Below are 21,060 nucleotides of genomic sequence, written 5' to 3'. Positions count from 1 at the left end.
AATTATTTTCAATGTTTATTTTTATTTGAGAAAGAGAGGGGCAGAAATGAATCCCAAGCAGGCTCTATGCTCAGTGCAGAACCTAACACAGGGCTCAACCCCACAACTGCAAGATCATGACCTGAGCTGAAATCGAGTTGGATGCTCAACTGACTGAGCCACCCAGGCACCCCTGTTGTGCTGTCTAAGGGCAGGGACTGTGCTTCCTAAAGCCATCTAGTCTCTCCCAGACCTGAGCTTGATTTTTAAAATTCCAGGCTTTAAGTCTCACTGGTTTTAAGAACTCAAGACATTTGGACCCTCTCACTTTCAAATGCAGATATGGGGATCTGTCCTCCACATTCATGGACTCCCCAGTGTGAAAGGCCTGGTTCATTTCACTCCCAGACCATCCTACCTTCTTTGATTTGGCCTCTTCTCTACCATTTTATGGAATTATGGAATTTATTCTGTCAGTCTTTGGGTCATTTTCTGGGTTATTTACACTGATGTGAGTACTATCTAGTTGTATATTTGGGCAAGGCAAACTTAAGGTCCTCCTACTCAGCCATCTTCCCACCTGACCCTCTGCTTCACTGATCTTTGTGCCTATCAATACCACACTATATTGATTACTGTAGATTCTCATCCACTATGTTCCCCACCCTATGAGGCTGCTTTTTGGACCCTTTCCATGGTTGGACTTTTAGCAGCTTTCATTTCCTCTAGTGTCCAAGGGAATAGATCTTATTTTGTTTCTTGGCCCTCCAGTAAAGCTTCCCAAACTGAGCCCCCCTTAACTGGTCTGGAGGCCTTGCTAACTTGCATGCTTGATAGACATTTTGAAAAAAGCGGTATAAATTCCAGAGATTGTCTCTTGAAAATAAATTACATATGGATCCTGAGAAACTTAACAGAAGACCATGGGGGAGGGGAAGGAAAAAAAAGTTAGAGAGGGAGAGTGCCAAACCATAAGAGACTCTTAAAAAGTGAGAATTAACTGATGGTTGATAGGGGTGGTAGGGAGGGAACGGTGGGTGATGGGCATTGAGGAGGGCACCTGTTGGGATGATCACTGGGCATTGTATGGAAACCAATTTGACAATAAATTTAATATTAAAAAAAATTAAGATGCCTTTGGCTGTAAGAAGTAAGTTAATCCAATTCAAGTTGGCTTAAGAAAGAATAAAATACATTCATATTATCAATAAAAAAAAAAAAAAAAAAAAAAAAAAGAAAATAAATTACAATTTCCTTTTAATTTTTTATTTCTTTGGGAGTCCAAAAAATTCTGAGATACTCCAGTTTTGGACTTGTAGGGTTAACTAAATTGTTCAGGACCATTTTATAGCACAGTTTCTTTAAAAGAATAATGACTAGGGACACCTGGATGACTCAGGTGGTTAAGCATCTGGCCCTTGAGATACCAGCTCAAGTCATGATCTCATGGTTTGGGGATTGAGCCTCACTGTCAGCACAGAGTCTGCTTGGGATTCTCTGTCTTCTTGTCTATCCCTCTCCTGCTTACTCTCTCAAAAATAAACATTTAAAAATAAATAAATAAATATAATGACAAGACTTCCAAAGGGCTTCATCTTAGATTGCATTTATTGACCTCTTTATTATTCTTAAAATCTAGAGTTTAGACCAGGAGGCCAAAATGAGAATTTTCTCAATTGTTTTGTGAACTGATACAATGGCTAGAATCATCCAGAAAAAAATAAGGTCACTAAGATTTATTAAAGTTTCAACTTAAAACCTCATTTTTCATTTTCAAACACATAAAAATACTATGTCTTATAGTTAGGGATACAAGTACTTAGTTATCCTTGTTGGAATAATGGTTCTCCGCTATGTGGGGGAAGTCACTGTACAGTTAGGAACTGGGAAGCAGGGGGCTGAAATCTAAGAAGATAAAGGTCTTTCTTGGAACAAAGCTAGTTATCAGTCACCACCAGATCACTATTGTAGCTAGAATTCCAGAAATGATGAATAGAAGTTCATCTTCTATTTGGTCTTCATGGATTATACCTGTGAAGCAAAAAAAAAAAAGGACAGTTTGAAGAAAACACCTAAAATATTTTGGTAGCTTTTGGGAACACTGTGTTGTCTTCCCAATATATTCCATTTTTCCTCATTACATAGCAATAGTGGTTTATGTGGAATAGACCCAACTCCTATTCAGTTGAGGGAAGGCTGTGATGGGTCTAGATCAGTAAGAAATTCCTCTTCTCTCACCCCCATCCCTTGCCAGAATGATGGGGTTAGTTTATAGCAATCCCATGGGCATATGGATTGGTTCAGGTGTGCCCTCAATTAGTGTGAAGTTCAAGACTCTTACCAAGACAGTGGACTACACTGATTTGATGTACAGTGTACATTTGACTACACTGATAGGATGTCACTTTCTGAGATTAGTTACACAAAAGCTGTAGCTTCCATCTTGCTCACTGTAAGGATAAAGCACATGAGAAGTAGTGAGGTATACTATGTAGAGGTCTCCAGACAACAGCCAATGAAAAACTGAGGCCCAAGTTCACTGGCCTGTGAGGAACTAAATCCTACCAATGACCACAAGAGTGACCTTAGGAAGGGAATATTACTCTAGTTGTGCCTTCAGATGACATTGTAGCCCTAACAGCTTAACTGCACACTCATGAGAAACTGTGAGCCAGAGTCCTTAAGCTAAACTGTTTCCATATTCTGGACTCATAGAAAGTGTCAGATAAAAAATGGTAGTGGCTTAAATTCTTCAGAGTAATTTGTTAAGCAGCAAAAGACAATTAACATTCTATCATAAGAAAAGCTAGATTTTTTAAATTTGCAATTAAAAGCATGAACACATACTTGCTAATAGTAATTTAATAATGAGAAGGTTATTAGACATTAGTCTTTATACACAAGTGAATTTATGATTTATAGAAATCATGCAGAGAAAAAATTCAACTACCTACTCAAAGCTGTCTCTATTTTTTAGCCTTTTAAAAAAAATTTATTTAAATTCAAGTTACTTAACATACAGTGTAGTATTGGTCTTAGGAGTAGAACCTGGTGATTCATCACTTAAATATAACACCCAGTGCTCACCCAACAAGTGTTCTACTTAACCCATCACCCATTTAGCCCATTCTGCACCCACCTCCCCTCTAGTAACTGCTAGTTTGTTCTTTGTATTTAAGAGTCTCCTATGGTTTGCCTCCCTCTGTTTTTATTTTTCCTTCTCTTTCCCTGTGTTCATCGGTTCTGTTTCCTACATTCCACAGGAGTGAAATCATGATACTTGTCTTTTTCTGCCTATTTCGCTTAGCATAATACATTCTACTTCCACCCACGTTGCTGCAAATGGTAAGATTTCATTCTTTTTCATTGCTGAGTTAGTATTCCATTGTGTGGAGTACTTCCACACACACACACACACACACACACTACATCTTCATTATCCATTCATCAGTTGATGAACATTTGGGCTCTTTCCATACTTTGGCTATTGCTGATAGTGTTGCTATAAGCATCAGGGGTGCATGTGCTCCTTTGAAGCAGCTTTTTTGAATCCTCTGAGGAGCCTCCATACTGTTTTCCGGAGTGGCTGCCATCAGTTTGCATTCCCAACAGCAGTGCAAAAGGGTTCTTTGTTAATTATAGACATTTTGGCAGGTGTGAGGTGGCATCTCATTGTGGTTTTGATTTGTATTTCTCTGATGATGAGTGACGTTGAGCATCTTTTCATGTGTCTGTTGGCCATCTGGATGTCTTCTTTGCAAAAGTGTCTATGCATATCTTCTGCCCATTTCTTCACTGGATTATTTGTTTTTCGGGTATTGAGTGTGATAAATTCTTTATAGATTTTGGATACTAACCATTTAATATGTCATTTGCAGATATCTTCTCCCATTCTGTTGGTTGTTTCCTTTGCTGTGCAGAAGCTCTTCATCTTGATTAAGTCCCATAGTTTATTTTTGCTTTTGTTTCCCTTGCCTCCTGAGACACGCCTAGTAAGAAGTTGCTGTGGCTGAGGTGAAAGACGTTGCCTGTGTTCTCCTCTAAGATTTAAAAAAAAAATTGTTTTTAACGTTTATTTATTTTTGAGAGAGCACAAGCAGGGGAGGGGCAGAGAGAGAGGGAGACACAGAATATGAAGCAGGCTCCAGGCTTAGGGTCGCTGACAGCGGGGTTCGAACTCACGGACCATGAGATTATGACCTGGGCCAAAGTCAGATGCTTAACAGACTGAGCCACCCAGGTGCCCCTCCTCTAAGATTTTTGATGGCTTCCTGTTTCACATTTAGGCCTTTCATCCATTTTGAGTTTATTTTTGTATGTGGTATAAGAAAGTGGTCCAGTTTTCCCAGCACCATTTGCTAAAGAGACTTTTTTCCATTGGATACTCTTTCCTGCTTTGTCAAAGATTAGTTGGCCATACATTTGTTGGTCCATTTCTGTGTTCTCTGTTTTGTTCCACTAATCTGTGTGTCTGTTTTTGTGCCAGTACCATACGGTCTTGATGATTACAGCTTTGTAGCAGGGGCTAAAGACTGGGATTGTGATGCCTCCTGCTTAGGTTTTCTTTTTCAATATTACTTTGACTATTTGGGGTCTTTTGTGGTTCCATACAAATTTTACGATTGTTTGTTCTAGCTCTGTGAAGAAGGCTGGTGTTATTTTGATAGGGATTGCATTGAATGTGTAGATTGCTTTGGGTAGTATAGACATTTTAACAATATTTGTTCTTCAAATCCATGAGCATGAAATACTTTTCCATTTCTTTGAGTCTTCTTCAATTTCTTTCATAAGCTTTCTATAGTTTTCAGTATATAGACCTTTTACCTCTTTGGTTAGATTTATTCCTAGATAGCTTATGGTTTTTGGTATAATTGTAAATGGGATCGGTTCTTTGATTTTCCTTTTTTATACTTCATTATCGACATACAGAAATACAAACGATTTTTATACGTTGAACTTACTTCCTGCAACTTTGCTGAATTCACGTATTAAGTTTTAGCAGTTTTTTGGTGGAAGCTTTTGGGTTTTCTATGTAGATCTTCTATGTAGATCATACCATCTGTGAAGAGTGAAAGTTTGACTTCTTTGCCAATTTGGATGTCTTTTATTTCTTTTTATTGTCTGATTGCGGAGGCTAGGACTTCCAGTGCTGTGTTGAACCACAATGGTGGACATCCCTGTTGTGTTCCTCCCCTTAGGGGGAAAGCTCTCTGTTTTTCCCCACTGAGGATATTAGCTGTGGGTCTTTCCTATATGGCTTTTATGATGTTGAGGTAGGTTCCTTCTGTCCCTACTTTCTTGAGGGTTTTTATCAAAAAAGGATGCTGTATTTTGTCAAATGCTTTTTCTGCATCTATTGAAAGGATCATATGGTTCTTCTCCTTTATTGTGGTATAATATATCACACTGATTGATATGTGAATATTGAACCAACCCTGCAGCCTAGGAATAAATCCCACTTGATCATGGTGAAAAATTCTTTTCATGCACTGTTGAATTTGATTTGCTAATATCTTGTTGAGAATTTTTGCATCCAGGTTCATCAAGGATATTGACCTGTATTCTCCTTTTTAGTGGGGTCTTTGGTTTTGGAACCCAGATGAAGCTGACTTCATAGAATTGAGTTTGGAAGCTCTTGTTCCATTTCTATTTTTTGGAACAGTTGGAGAAGAACAGGTATTGACTCTTACTTAAATGTCTAGTAGAATTCCCCTGGGAAGCAGTCTGGCCCAGGACTCTAATTTGTTGGGATATTTTTGGGAACTGATTTAATTTCTTTGCTGGTTATGGGCCTGTTCAAATTTTCTATTTCTTCCTGTTTGAGTTGTGGTAGTGTGTGAATGTCTAGGAATTTTGTTCAGTTTGTTGGCATATAATTTTTCACAGTATAATTGTATTTCTGTGGTGTTGGTTGTGATTTCTCTTTAATTCATGATTTTATCTATTTGGGTCCTCTCTTCTTAAGTCTGGCTAGGGGTTTATCAATTTTATTGATTCTTTCAAAAAACCTGCTTTTAGTTTCATTGATCTGTTCTGGTTGTTTCTATATCATTTATTTCTGCTCTAATCTTTATTATTTCCCTTCTGCTGGCTTTGGGCTTTATTTGCTGCTCCTTTTCTAGCTCCTTTAGGTGTGAGGTTAGGTTGTGTATTTCGGACTTCTCCCTCTTTAATTTTTAATTTTGTAAAAATGCTTATTTTTGAGACAATGAGAACACATGCTTGAGCAGGGGAGGGACGGCGGTGGGGGGGCGGGGTGGGGAGACAGAATCCCAAGCAGGCTTCACACTGTCAGTGCAGAGCCTGATGCAGGGCTCCAACTCACAAGCTGTGAGACCATGACCTGAGCTAAAATCAAGAGTCAGACACTTAACCAAATGAATCACCCAGGCGACCCCCTTTCTTCTTGACATAGGCCTGTTTTGCAATGTATTTTCCTCTTAGGACTGCCTTTGCTATATCCCAAAGGGTTTGGACTGTCATGTTTTCATTTTTGTTTCCTCATAGGTATTTTTTCATTTCTTCTTTAATTACCTGGCTGACCCATTAATTCTTTGGTAGGATGTTCTTTAACCTCCATGTATTTGAGGGCTTTCAAATTTTTTCTTGTGGTTGATTTCACGTTTCATAGCATTGTGATCTGAAAATATGCATGGTATGACCTTGGTCTTATTGTACCTATTGAGGGCTGGTTTTGTTACCCAGTAGTGATCTATTCTGGACATTGTTACATATGCACTTGAAAAGAATGTATGTTATTCTGCTTTAGGATGAAATGTTCTGAATATGTCTGTTGAGTCCATCCAGTCTAGTGTGTCATTCAAAGCATTGTTTCCTTGTTGATTTTCTGCTTAGATGATTTGTCTGCTGCTGTAAGTGAGGTATTAAGGTCTCCTACTATTATTGTATTACTGTCTAGGAGTTTCTTTGTGATTAACTAATTTGTATATTTGTGTGCTCTCACACTAGTGGCATAAATATTTACAATTGTTAGATCTTGGTGGACAGACCCGTTAATTATGGTATAATGCCTTTCTTCACCTGTTGTTACAGTCTTTGTTTTGAAATCTAGTTTGTCTAAGTATGGCTACTCCGACTTTCTTTTGACCTCCATTAGCATGATAGAAAGTGAAGGGATGGAGAACCATCTATCTGCAAGGGTCCTTAGGTCCAAAATGAGTCTCTTATAAGCAGCATATAGATAGATTAAAAAAATTTTTTTAAATGTATTTATTTTTGAGAGAGAGAGAGATAGAGACAGAGCATGAGCAGGGGAGGAGCAGAGAGAGAGGGAGACAGAATCCAAAGCAGGCTCCAGGCTCTGAGCTGTCAGCACAGAGCCTGACTTGGGGCTCGAACTCAAGGACTGTGAGATCATGACCTGAGCTGAAGTCGGATGCTTAACTGACTGAGCCACCCAGGTGCCCCGGTTTTTTTTTTTTTTTTTTTTTTTTAATCCAATCTGCTACCCTATGTCTTTGGATTGGAGCTTTTGGTCCATTTACATTCACAGTGATTACGGAAAGGTATGAATTTAGTGCCACTGTGTTATCTGTAGAGTTGGTGTTTCTGGTCATGTTCTCTGGTTCTTTGTAGTTTTTGCTACTTTGGTTCTTTTTTTTTTCTCCCTCCACTCAGAGAGTACCCTTAAAATTTCTTGCAGTGCTGGCTTAGTGGTCACAAACTCTTTTAGTTTTTGCTTGGGAAACTCTTTATCTTTCTATTCTGTACGACAGCCTTGCTGTATAAAGGATTCTTGGCTGCATATTTTTCCTATTCAGCACATTGAATATTTCCTGCCACTCCTTTCTGGCCTGCTAAGTTTCAGTGCATAGGTCTGCCACTAACCTTCTGTGTCTGCCCTTGTAGGTTAAGAATCTTTTGTCCCTATCTGCTTTCAGAATTCTCTGTGTATTTTGCAAGTTTTACTATGATATGTCATGGTGTTGACCTGTTTTTTGTTGATTTTTGAATGGGCTTCTCAGTCTCTTGGACTTGGATGCCTGTTTCCTTCCCCTGGTTAGGGAAGTTTCTCAGCCATAATTTGTTCACATAAACCTTCTTTTTCTCGCTCTTCATCTTCTGGGACTCCTATGATACAGATGTTATGTAGTTTCATGGAATCACTTAGTTCTCTAAGTCCTCCTTGTGATCTAGTAACCTCCTTTCCCTCTTTTTTCAGCTTATTTTCCATAATCTTATCTTCTATTTCACCTATTCTCTTCTCTGCTTCTTCCATCCTCAATGTCACTATATCCAGTTTGTTATGCATCTCAGTTAAAGCAGTTTTAAGTTCATCCTGACTAGTTCTTAGGTCTTTGATCTCTGCAGCAGTGGTTTCTCTGGGGTCTTCTATGCTTTTTTCAAGCCCAGCTAGTAGTCCTATGACTACTGTTCTAAATTCTTGTTCAGATATATTGTTTATATCTGTGTTGAGCAAGCCCCTGGCTATGATTTCTTCTTGATCTTCCTTTTGGGGAGAATTCCTCCATCTTGTCATTTTGGCTAAGTTTCTGTCTTTTACATGTCTTAAAAACCTGTTATGTTTCCTGTATCTGAGAGTACTACTATATTAAAGAGGAGTCATACACTGTCCAGGGCCTGACACTCTAGGAGCATACTCTGGTGTATGATATGTGCATTCTGCTGTTGTTCTGGCTGCTCTTTCCCACTGGTCAGAACTCTTCCTTGCTTGCAGCGGTGAAGTGTTTGGACCTCCAGGTAAGCTTTGATTTGTTGGTTGACGTAACCCTGGAAAAAAAGGGTGGGGGGAACTAATCCTATAAAAAGAGAAAAGGAACAGGAACAACAACAAAAAAAACCCAAACAGACAATCAGAAACTATAAGGTTGATTCCAAAGAAAAAGAAAGGGAAAAAAAAAATCAAATTATGAGCCTGATTCCAAAGGAAAAAAGGAAGAGGTTAAAAAAAAAAAAAAAGAACTTCTGTTGGTGCCTGGGTGCTGTGCTAGTCTGGAGGAGAAGCGTTTTAGTATCACTTTTGACCCAGTAAATAAACAGTTGCTGGCACAGAGGGGTAGGTTGTGGTATAAGTGGCTCTCGCTTCCACTGGGGGCCACTGTGTTGCTCTCTGAAGTCCCACCATGTTGGGTTTGGGGGGGGTGCGTAAAATGATGCCACCCCAATCTTTGTACCAGGACTGGGGATTTCAACCCCTGCTTCTCAGGCAGCCCTCATGGATTAGCGAGGGAAGTCAGCTTGCCCTGCGCCAAAACTCTCTTGCATTTTTCCTTGGTGAACAGCTGGGATTCAAAACCCAAGGTCATAAAGCACCCAGCACAAGGCAGATTTGCTCCCCACTCATGGAGTAAAGCCTCTCCCCGCGTCTGATTAAAGACCTTAAGCTGGCACCTGCAGGGACTTTTGTCCTTGGGGTGGCAATAAACTCTTCCAAAAGTACTCCAGGAAGGGGACTGTTCTCTACCAGTGGGCCCAAGGGATCAGAGATTGCTACACCATGCTATGCCCTTGGGGGCCAGGGTCCTCCTCCCCAAGAGCATGCACCATGGCTCTGCTCCTGAGAAAGTAACACACTTCTGAAACCTCACAGTTTCGGGTCCAAAAGCTTTTGACAGAAGAAAAACTGGTACACTCAGTACTTCTCACTCCCCAGTCCATGGTCCAGAGAGGTTTTCCTCTTGTGCAAACACGATGCTGCACTCTCACAACCCCTCTCTTTCTCTTCTTTTGTCTCTCCACAGAAAAAGGTTCCCTCCCCTCCCTGGCTCTGCTATTTTATCTTCCCCAATTCACATAGACGCACCTTGCATCTGCTAGATCCTTCTGCTACTCCACAGATCTATTTCCTGTGTGTTCCAAGTAATCTGATCTCAATACAGCTGTTTTTGAGGGAGGAGGAAAATCCAGGGTCCCTTTACTTCTCTGCCATCTTAACCGGTCTCTCCCTGTCTCTCATAGGGAAAATGATGTAATGAGGGCCCATTCATTCAGAATCCCTTATAATACTGAGTCTGGGCAAAGGTTTACCTTTGATTATTTACATTATTTGTGTAAGTAAACAATGATTACAAAGGAAGGGTTAAGTCCACTTAAAACATCTATTGTCAAAAGTCCTCAAAAATACTTTAACGCCATCTGTTTATATACAAGTTTTAAATATGTTAATTAAAAATGATTCTTGATTGTATTATTCATTAAATAGGGAGGACTTCTGGGTAAGACATTCTTTGTTATTTTCTTTACCTGAAGCTCAATGAAACAAACTCCAACTTCACTATATTTTTAGAAGGGCCTCTGAATCGATGTTTACACAGGTCAACCTGAGCTCATTCCCTATGTAAAAGTCTTTGTTTTACAAGGTCCTCAGGGGAGCAGGGTCATTTGAAAGCCACTGGGAATAAATTGGGCAGTAGTGACTGTGCTGACTTCTTATGTTCAATTATCAAGCAGGTTCAATAAAGGGATGCTGTTCCTTCTTCTCTGCCAAAATTCCTCTCCTTCTCATAAATTTAAAGATGTGCTTGAAGAGCTTTTTGTTTTCGTTTTTATAAAAAATAAAATGATATATATCAAATGTGCTTCTGTGAAGTAGGTAGGATTGGAGGCAGAGAGGGGAATTTTCCTTTTTAAAATTACATTTGCAATTCTGTATTTTTACAGTAAGCTTGTATAATTCAAGAAATTGAAAGTTAAAAAGAAAAAAAAAAGCTCCCCGAGAAGGTCTCATTTGTAGATTTGGCTAAATTTCTTCAATCTTAACATTAAATCAATACTTATCTGAGCACCTGAGAGAATGAAGTGAGAAGTAAAAGGAGGAAAGGGAGAGGTATGGTTAAGGCAGGATGAAAGAGGGGACACTCTGATAGTTGTGAAAAAGGCAAGATCCTGGGAGAGTAGAGGACGGCTATGTGCCAGGGAGCAAGGTCTGGATTCAACAGAGCAGGACTTGTACGTTCACCGGCTTACCTGCAAAGGAGATGACTAAGCTATTGGCTGTGTTGGGAATGGTTTGAAGAGGGAAGCAGGAGGAAGTTCTCAGTGGATGGCTACAGTGGTTAGGTTTCTTCCCAGGAAATAGCAATGTACTTTAACGAGTAAGATGGGACATAAGGGATGATCTAGGTTTGAGTATGAAGAACTAGCTGCAATTGCCTCTAAGGAGGAATAACAACAAGGATGGGGCAGAAAGTAACAGGAGTGGGGAGGAAGTGAATGGGGCAGCTAGGAAAGAAGGGATACCATGTTTTTCCTTAACAAACTGAGGATATCTTGAGGTCTATCCTTAGTTTTTAATATTTCTAATAGGAAAAAAGATTCCAAATGGGCAACAAATGAAAAAAACAAACCAAAGTAAAACACAATCCAACTCACCACTCTGGTTAACAGCTGGTTTTAAATATGAGAGTTAAGCTTTCAAGGTCTTCATTCTTTAAATGTAATTCTTTAAGCAGAGTCTCTATAAACTGTGTGAACACCACGTTTTCCTGAGAATGCTTCTGAATGCCAAGAATCGGGGTCAGTCTGAAAAAAACAAAAACATTAAATGCATATCCACAAAATAAGAAGGACTAAGGGGGCTCCTGCCTTCTACACGGCAGAGGGAATTTTGTTAAATTGGAGAGACTTCATCTATCTGCTATGACAAAACCCCGTGAGACAGAAGGCTTTACTAATAAAAGCAGAGGAGAAATCTCAGGAAAAGACTGAAAGATCAAGCATATTGTTAAGTATGGAAATAAAGCTAAAAGCCTGAATCTATAACATGTTCTTCATTACCCCAGAAAAAGCCACCAAGTTCTTCTCAGAAATGAAAATGAAGTATTTCCACTTGGGGAAAGGAGGCTGTGGAAAGAAGCTTGGAGGTGAGAATTGCTTTTAAACTAAACTGAATGTTTATATCACCTGAAAAATAAAAAAGATAAAGACAAATAGGATTGTATTTTGGATGAAACCTTAACATTTTTATTTTTAGAACACTAAACAGATGAACTACATCTTATATGGCATTTAATACAAGCTTTTTAAGGAACACTGCTTCTTTAAGGCATTTCCAGCAAATACTCCTGAAGACAGATTACATATAATATTCTCAAAAGTAATTTTTTTTTTTTTTTTTTTTAATTTTTTTTTTTTTCAACGTTTATTTATTTTTGGGACAGAGAGAGACAGAGCATGAACGGGGGAGGGGCAGAGAGAGAGGGAGACACAGAATCGGAAACAGGCTCCAGGCTCTGAGCCATCAGCCCAGAGCCCGACGCGGGGCTCGAACTCACAGACCGCGAGATCGTGACCTGGCTGAAGTCGGACGCTTAACCGACTGCGCCACCCAGGCGCCCCTCAAAAGTAATTTTCAATGAAATGTCATTAAATATTCACTTTTTAAAAATCATGCTTACCAATCAAAGATTAAAACCATTACTTTTCATATATATATGTAAAATATATATACTAATGATATGTAATTATATACTTATGCATGTTCTCGAGATTATATACTTATACAAACAATTATATACTAAAGCATCAGCCTTTGTAAGTTATATTTCTGGAGAGCTTTTGGGGAGAAAATTCTTTTATCCTTAAACAGTCTTACACTTACCACAAAGGTCTTCCAGATGCTTTAACACTGGGCACTGCCACCAGGCACATCAAATATAAATAAAATAACCTTCTGATTTAAATCAATAAGGCTCAAGGAATCGGCGTGGAGCAATTCCACAGTAGTGAGTGTGGAAGGCAAAATGTTATTTTCTGAGAGACAGATTCCTTCCTTGCTTAGCCATCCCATACAGAAAGCCAAGTAAAAGGAAATATTTGTTACTACTATCTAAAGATGGCTGGCACTTTGAGAAGGTGGTAAATTCTCTATATTCCTCAAGGTATCTTAGCAAGAAGTGGAGACTAGATGACTCTTCCAGTGAAATCCAGAGTTCTACATGGGAAAACCACTTTAGTGTATTCCTTCCCCACCTTTCCTATATTTCTTTACAGCTAGAGAATGCAGTACCAGTTTTTTACATTTTATAAGCTTTGTCTACAGGTATTCCCCAAAGGTAGGAAACAGGACAACCCAAGCTTTCAATGTCAAGCCCAAGCAGGCACTTGGGCAAACTGGCATTTGTGGCCAGCTATTCCTGAGGCATCTTCCTGCAGTGAAGGTGGAAACCAGAAGTCAACTCTGGCTTTTCTCATGTGTATCAAGTTTCTCCTACCCTGTAATAAGACCAAAGTTACTGGGGATTGGATAACGTTAGCTAAAATAAAACCAAGAAGTCAGAGGAGGTAGCTCGGATATGTCAACTCCATAAAAACCTAGCTTTTGTGTATATTTAAGAACGGTACTTACATGGCATGTCCAAAAGAATTCCTCTGGCTTTCAAAGAGACTAGTATTTGGTTCATATATGAAAAGAAAATCTCAATAACTTCTCAAAGTGCCATTTGTATGTTTTAAAACTTACCCCTCAGCTTAGATGTAAATGGTGACTAGATTTCTCAACCTGTGTGCCCATATGAGAACAGAAAATGAAAAGATCAAGAAGCAGCTTCTAGGAGAATTGTTCTATCAAGTGCCAGGGTTATAAAATATTTTAGGAATATTTCTGATACTTCTCTAGCAAACTTGAAGGGCTTAAATTATAATAACTTCATTATGTGTTCAAATACACCTAAATGTTTTGTTTAGAAAAAAAATGTGGGAAGACAGTGATGTAGAAAAGACCCTCAGATCCTCTCCTGTATGACACACTGAATCTACACCTACATGTAGACCAATTCCTCTTAAAGAACTGAGGGCTGACTGAACAGCTCCTGCCCAACCAAGGATTGAGGGACCACCTAGAGAAAGGAGCAATGGAGACATAAACAACAGGAATCCTGCCCTGATGTTGCAAACTGCAGTGGAGAAGGATAGTACTGAGGGACCAGGAGTAGATCTCAGCCCTTATAGCACAGAAAAAAAAAGCCACACTTTAAAAGGGCATCTAGAATATAAAGGAACCAGCTCTCTAGAGCATCAGATAAAGGGCAGGGAGCTGCAAGACCATGCTCCGTGGGTCAGAGGTACTGGCCAGTATCATTGTTTATGTTCCCTCTCTACCTTGATGGCATAGACAGAAGCAGGGTACAAGCACCGGAGTTGGTCTGCTGCTTCACTGAGCCCCAGTCCCCTAAAGCACACTAGCCCCACCTGCCCTGCTACAAGGAAAAAAGGCTGTAGACAACAAGGACAACTAGTATATAAAGGAATGAGCCCCAGGGAGTCTGGCAAAGGGCCAGGGAGCTGCTGGAATGCTGTGGCGTCAAAGGTACTAGTGCATGTCATTGTTTATGTCCCCACTGCCCCTTCATAGCATGTACCAAATCAGGATCTGGGCAACCTAACGCACACCAGCTCTAGCGGTCTCCCCAAGGGAGCCACAGTGCAGTGCACACTGAACCACCCCTAGACAGCACCCACTACAGCTCCAGCTGTCTTGTCAAGGCAACAGGGCCCAAATCATCCTGTACCTGTTTCAACTCTAGATGATTCACCAGGGCAACTACTGCACAGATTGCCCCTGAGACCTCCTAGCCCGCAGCAGCTGTCCTGCCAGGGCCCCTCAAGTGCAGACAGCTCTGAGACCTGGCTGGTGTGTGTCTTAGCTCCAGCCATCCTGCCAGCATGTTCCTCACATGGAGTGCCTTGGGACCCCTGGCCTATACCTGATTTAGCTCCTGCTGTCCCATCAAGGAGCACCCTGTGACTCCAAGGCCACTTTGGTTCCAGCTGTCCTGGCAGCGTGCCCCCTGTGTGGGGTGCCTTAGGGCTACCTTGTTCACGCCTGCTTCAGCTCCTGCCATCCCACCAGGGAACCCTGTGCCCATTCAGTTCCAGCCACCTTGCTAGGGTGCCCTATGCACAGAGCACTGTGGGTCTCCCTCCCACCCACCCTCCAACCCCTGCTGCCCATTTTGACTTCATCTACCCTGCCAGAGTGCTACATGCCTGGAATGCCCAGAGCTCTGAGCCTACACTGGTTACAGCATTAGCCAACCAGCTAAAGTCACAGACAGTCTACACCAGAGATATTCCTACACAATGCCAGTATTTCAAGTCTAGGAGAAACAGCTGTTCTGCCTAATTCACAGAAACATAGAAAGTCAAACAAAAGGAGGCAGAGGAATATGCTCCAAAAGAAAGAACAAAGCAAAATTTCAGAAAAAGAAATAAATGAAACCAACACCAGCAGTCTACATGATAAAGAGTTCAAAGAACAGTCATAAAGATGCTCACTGAACTTGAGTGGATAAACTCAGAATTTCAACAAAGATACAGAGAGTATAAGGAACCAATCAAAGTTGAAGAATGCAGCAGCAAATGAAAAATATAATGGAATGAATCAACAGTAGATTAGAGGATGCAGAAGAAAAGCTCACCAATCAGGAAGACGGTAATGAAAAGCATCCAAGCTGAACAACAAAATAATAAAATAATTTTTTAAAATGAGGATAGGTTAAGGGACTTCTAGCACACCATCAAGTGTACTAACATTATAGGAGGTCCCAGAAAAAGGAGAGAGACATCTAGGTCCAGGAAGCAGAGAGAGCCCCTAATAGGATGAACCCAAGGGTATCTATACCAAGACAAACTACAATTAAAATGTCAAAGATGAAAGAATCTTAAAAAAAAAAAATTGCAAGAGAAAGCAATAGTTACATGTAAGGAAAACCCCATTAAGCTATGAGCTGAAATTTTGCAGGCCAAAAGTAAGTGGTAGGATATAGTCAAAGCGCTGAAAGGAAAAACCTACAACTGAGAATATTCTACCCAGCAAGGTTATTCAGAATAGGAGAGAGTCTCCCAGACAGACAAAAGTTAAAGTTCATCACCACTAAGCCAGCCTTACAAGAAATGTTAAAAGGACTTTTTAAGCTAAAAAGAAAAATCATAATTAGAAACTTATGAAAAGAAAAAACTTCTTGAGTAAAGCATACGGTAAAGGTAGCAGATCAATCATTAATAAAACTAGTGTGAACACTGAAAGACAAAAGTAGTGGGGCCACTGCGTTTGTCACTCGGTTGAGCATCTGACTCTTGATCTCAGCTCAGGTATTGATCTCAGGGTCATGGGTTCAAGCCCGACATTAAAAAAAAAAAAAAAAAAAAGACCACAGTAGTAAAATCATCAGACATTTCTCCAAAGACAACATCCAGATGGCCAACAGATGAATGAAAAGATGCTCAACAGCACTCATCATCAGGGAAATGCAAATAGCCCCAATGAGGTATCATCTCACACTTGTCCGAATGGCTAAAATAAAAAAACTCAAGAAACAAGTATTGGCAAGGATATGGAGAAAAAGAAACCTTGTGCTGTTGGTGGCTTTGCAAACCGGTGCTGCCACTGTGGAAAATAGTATGGAGGTTCCTCAAAAAGGTAAAAATAGAACTACCCTGCAACTCAGTAATGCACTACTGGGTATTTACCCAAAGAATAAGAAAACACTAATTTGAAGAGATATGTGTACCCCAATGTTTATTGCAGCATTACTTACAATAGCCAAATTATGGAAGCAACCCATGTATCTAGCAATAGATGAATGGATAAAGAAGTACACACACACACACACACCCCAGAGTATTATTCGCTCCTAAGAATGAAATCTTGCTATTTGTAACAACATGGATGGAGCTAGAGAGTATAATACTAAGCAAAATATGCCAGTCCCAAAAAAAAAAATACCATATGATCTCATTCATATGTGGAATTTAAGAAAACAAATGAATAAATGGGGGAAAAAGAAAAGAGACAAACCAAAAAACAGACTCTTAACCAAGAGAGAGTTACCAGAGGGCAGGTTGGTGGGGGGAGAGACAGGTGATAGGTGAGGGGGGTTAACAGTACATTTATAGTGATGAGCACTGAGTAATGTGTGGAATTGTCGAATCACTATTATTATATACCTGAAACTAATATAACACTGTGTATTAACGACATTGGAATTAAAATTTTTTAAAAAAGTAGTAAAACCGATTATATCTAAAAATTAGTAAAGGGACTAATAAAATAAAAAGATGTAAAATATGACATTAATATGTAAAACATGAAGAGGAAAAATGTGCTTTCAGAATGTGTTTGAACTTAAACAACCATCAAGTTAACACAGACTGCTATAGAATTAGGATGTTACACATGAACCTCATGGTAACCACAAACCCAAATCCTTTAACAGGTACACAAGAAAAACAAAAAGAAAGGAATCCAAGCCTAACACTAAAGAAAGCCATCAATCACATGGGAAGAGAGCAAAGGAAGAAATGGACAGTGAAGAACTATTAAAAACCCCAGAAAACAAATAACAAAATAGCAATAAGGCCATACCTACCAATGATTACTTTAATGTTTATTTATTTTTGACAGAGAGAGACAGGGCATGAGCGGGGGAGGGGCAGAGACCAATGATTACTTTAAATGTGTATGTCCTAAATGCTCCCATCAAAAGACATAGGGTGATTGGATAAAAAACCAAACCCATCTATTATGCTGCTTATAAGAGACTCACATCTGATCTAAAGACACAGATGAAAGTAAGGGGATGGAAAAACATATAACCATGCAAATGAAAGTGGAAAAAAAAATGAGGGTAGCAATACACTTTAAAACAAAGACTGTAACAAGAGACAAAGAAGGGCATTACATAGTGATAAAGGGATCGATCCAACAAGTGGATATAACAACTATAAATTGTAAATGCAGGAACACCTAAATACATAAAGCAAATATTAACAGACATAAAGGGACAAAATAACAGAATACAATAATAGTAGAGGACTTTAATTACTTACTATTGATGTAAGGATTCCACTTACATCAATGGATAGATCATCCAGACAGAATGAGCTCCTCCCCGGCTCATACTCTTTCTTTCTCTTTCTCTCCCTCAAGATAAATAAACTTAAAAAAAAAAAAAAAAAAAAAAAGGTACAACATAGGTATGTTATAGTCCATGGTATCATAATAGTGTTGTGTGGTGACAGATAATAGCCATAATTGTGGTGAGGATAGTGTAATGTATGAGTTTTTGAATCACTGTGTTGTACAACTGAAACTGATTTAACATTGCATGTCAACTATACTTCAATAAAAAAAAAATGAAAAGAAAAAAAAGTTAAATGATCTAAGAAAACACATTTGATCCTTCCTTAACATAGTGATTTGATCCCTTTACACGAGACTATAAATAAATTATCTCCATGATCTTCAAGGAGGGGGATTCTACATCTCTGTGTGCGGCCATGTTGCAATGGATAACAAACTTTACATTCTAGACACTGTTCCTCATATATAAACTAAATGTCTCCTGCAGAATTTTGTTTTCTCTTTCATGGAACTTTTTTGGGGGCAAGCTCTTAAAAGTCATTTCTTCATATTCTTGAAAACAGTTCTCAATTAATTCCAAGTCCTTTTAATCCTTCCTCATGAATGCCATCTGACTGCTCCTTATTCAGATTGGTATTTTTCCCTAAACCCCCTTCTAGCTTCTCATTTTCCTAAAATGTACTGCCCCAGAATATATATACTGTCCAAATTCATTACTTCAAAACAACAACATACTTCCCATCTCACAGAAAGATACCACAAAATAAAATCTTTCGTGTCTGTTATCTTTGAAGTACCATCTCAGAATCTTATCAAATACCCCTCCCCCCCTTTTTTTATTTAACTGACTCCCCAGACTCCTCCTTTCCTCTTAACTACTTATCTGTGCACTATTAATCATTACATGCTAATCACTTATCTAACTTTTTCACTAAAGAACTCTAATCCCTATTACACATTGAAAGGGACTCATGCCTCTGTTCTAGTCCTGAAATGCATAGTAGTGAATATTAAAGAACACCACAATAAACAAAATAAATAAAGCCCAAATGACTACTTCTACTTAAAAAAAAAAGTAATACACTCCAGTTGGTACCTAACTATGTGTTTTATGTAGGAAATACCTTTTTTTTAGACGTTTATTTATTTTGAGGGAGAGAGGGCACGAGAGTAGGGGAGGGGCAGAGAGAAAGAGACAGAGAGAGAATCCCAAGCAGGCTCAGCACTGTCAGTACAGAGCCTGCCGTGGGGCTTGAACTCACCAAATGCAAGATCATGACCTGAGCCTAAATCAAGAGTTGGCCACTTAACTGACTGAGCCACCCGGGTGCCCCAATGTAGGAAATACCTTTAAAATAATCAACAGAAAATGTGATTGGTCATAAGTAAAAACAAAACATTTTTATTTTTCAATTTATTTCCTTCAAGTGCTTTTAAGTAGGAATAAAAACCTCTAAAAGTGACACTAAAAGTATGGCTTACCACAGTCTCTATGCTGGAGAATATAATTAGAAAAAAACGACATAATACTTTGCAATGTACAAATCACAAACAAGGAAGGAAGCTTCTCTTTAAAACTTCACTGATTCAAATCTCTATTCTGAAAAGACAGGCAGCCTTATATAGGTAGTTCTTTACCATATGGTAAATGGTACAACAACAAAAGCAAAAAGCCAAGTGGCAAACTGCATCTTATTGAAAGGACCTTTATTTAGCTGACAGCTTCACATATGCTACACCTCAAAGAGAGAGAATGCAAGTCAGGTTAGAACAAGTACCTTCCACTTGTTATTACTGAGCTATCAAACATCTGGTTAAAAGAATTATACACAGTAGCGAGAGGACTCTGAAAGTCTGACAACTGAAACAAGAGAGATATTTTTAATTAGAAAGTGGCATTTAAGAAAAACTCTTATAGCCAAGGATTTAGAGCTGTACAAACTTTTTTTTAAGGTTTTATTTTTAAGTAGTCTTTACACCCAACGTGGGGCTCTAACTTACAACCCCAAGATCAAGAGTCACATGCTCCACTGATTGAGACAGTCAGGCACCCAAAGAAGTGTACAAATGCTTGATTATGTCTGAGAAGTCCCCTCTAATTGTGTCACTGGTTTGTATCCTCTCAACAGTGAAAGCTATATAAAGAGTTAAAGCTGTGGTTTAGTGAACAGTAGAGCTAAACAACTGAGGGAACTCTGTTATCCATCTCGTGCAGTGCAATAAAAGTCAGTAATGAACCTGAATTTTTATTTTTTTTTATTTATTTTTTTTTTCAACGTTTTTTATTTTTTTTATTTTTGGGACAGAGAGAGACAGAGCATGAACGGGGGAGGGTCAGAGAGAGAGGGAGACACAGAATCGGAAACAGGCTCCAGGCTCTGAGCCATTAGCCCAGAGCCTGACGCGGGGCTCGAGCTCACGGACCGCGAGATCGTGACCTGGCTGAAGTCGGACGCTTAACCGACTGCGCCACCCAGGCGCCCCTGAACCTGAATTTTTAAATGGCCTTCCCCATCGTGGTATCTACTGCTTTACTCATTGCACTCATTCACACTGGAGAACACATAATGCAGATCTGGAACACTGGAAATCGTGATACAGTCTGGATTATCCTTTCCTGAATAATCTGGGTGAAATGTGTGAAAATCACATAGGCACTTGCCTGAAGTAATATAGCACAAACATCCTTTAACCTTGCCCTCAAAACTAGGAGAGAATCAACAAGTCTTAGAGTTTCTCACTGAGTCTTTATCACTGATTTCCAAACTCACAGAATCAAAACTGGTAGGCTATAAAATGACCCTGAACAACACTCCTCAAAGTCAACCGTCTTAAGAAAAAGCTTTGAGAATGTCTATGTGAATAAATGTCACCAGAAAGCATGGTTTGGGGTTGGAGGAAGGGACAGGAAGTGAAAAGCCACATACTTTTCTATACCTATCAGATTTGAGAAATTACTGGGTTCACACAGAGTTCTGTTGCAGTAGGGAAACCTGTTCTGCTGATTACCACGCATAGAGGTGATGAACATGCAGAGACTGCTAAAAGATAATGCTGGGCTTAAAAGAAATGTTTAAACACTCACTCTTATCCTTCAGAAGTTAATGCTGGGAAGGAGAAGGTAAGCAGCATGCACAGGTACTTGGCTTGTCACTTTGCCAGTTACAAGAGAACAGATAACTACAATACTTGACCCTTGGGGGGCTTAGAATAAAACAAAAACAAAAGTCTTCTGGAAC

The 21,060-nt window shown here is 39.3% G+C and overlaps 1 protein-coding gene across 3 annotated transcripts in view; it reads right to left on the bottom strand.

Annotated features, from left to right (window-relative positions):
- Nucleotides 1-1,569: 1,569 nt before the first annotated feature.
- Nucleotides 1,570-21,060, bottom strand: part of RPAP2 (RNA polymerase II associated protein 2) — a 100,217-nt gene continuing 80,726 nt past the window's right edge. The window contains exons 12-14 of one of the 3 annotated variants that reach the window (XR_003971375.1): nucleotides 11,332-11,481; nucleotides 2,321-2,429; nucleotides 1,570-2,010 (exon numbers count right to left, since the gene is read on the bottom strand). Coding sequence is in view for 2 of the 3 variants with exons in the window: in XM_030328269.2 (XP_030184129.1) it covers nucleotides 11,340-11,481 (142 nt within the window). In the remaining variant the exon portion in view is untranslated. The other 2 variants (XM_030328269.2, XM_030328270.1) reach the window with 2 other exon arrangements.

The sequence above is a fragment of the Lynx canadensis genome, chromosome C1 (assembly GCF_007474595.2).
Source record: "Lynx canadensis isolate LIC74 chromosome C1, mLynCan4.pri.v2, whole genome shotgun sequence".
NCBI classification, from domain to species: domain Eukaryota; kingdom Metazoa; phylum Chordata; class Mammalia; order Carnivora; family Felidae; genus Lynx; species Lynx canadensis.
The sequence above is the reverse complement of the archived record's forward strand: the minus strand, read 5'-3'. Positions and strand labels throughout refer to the sequence as shown.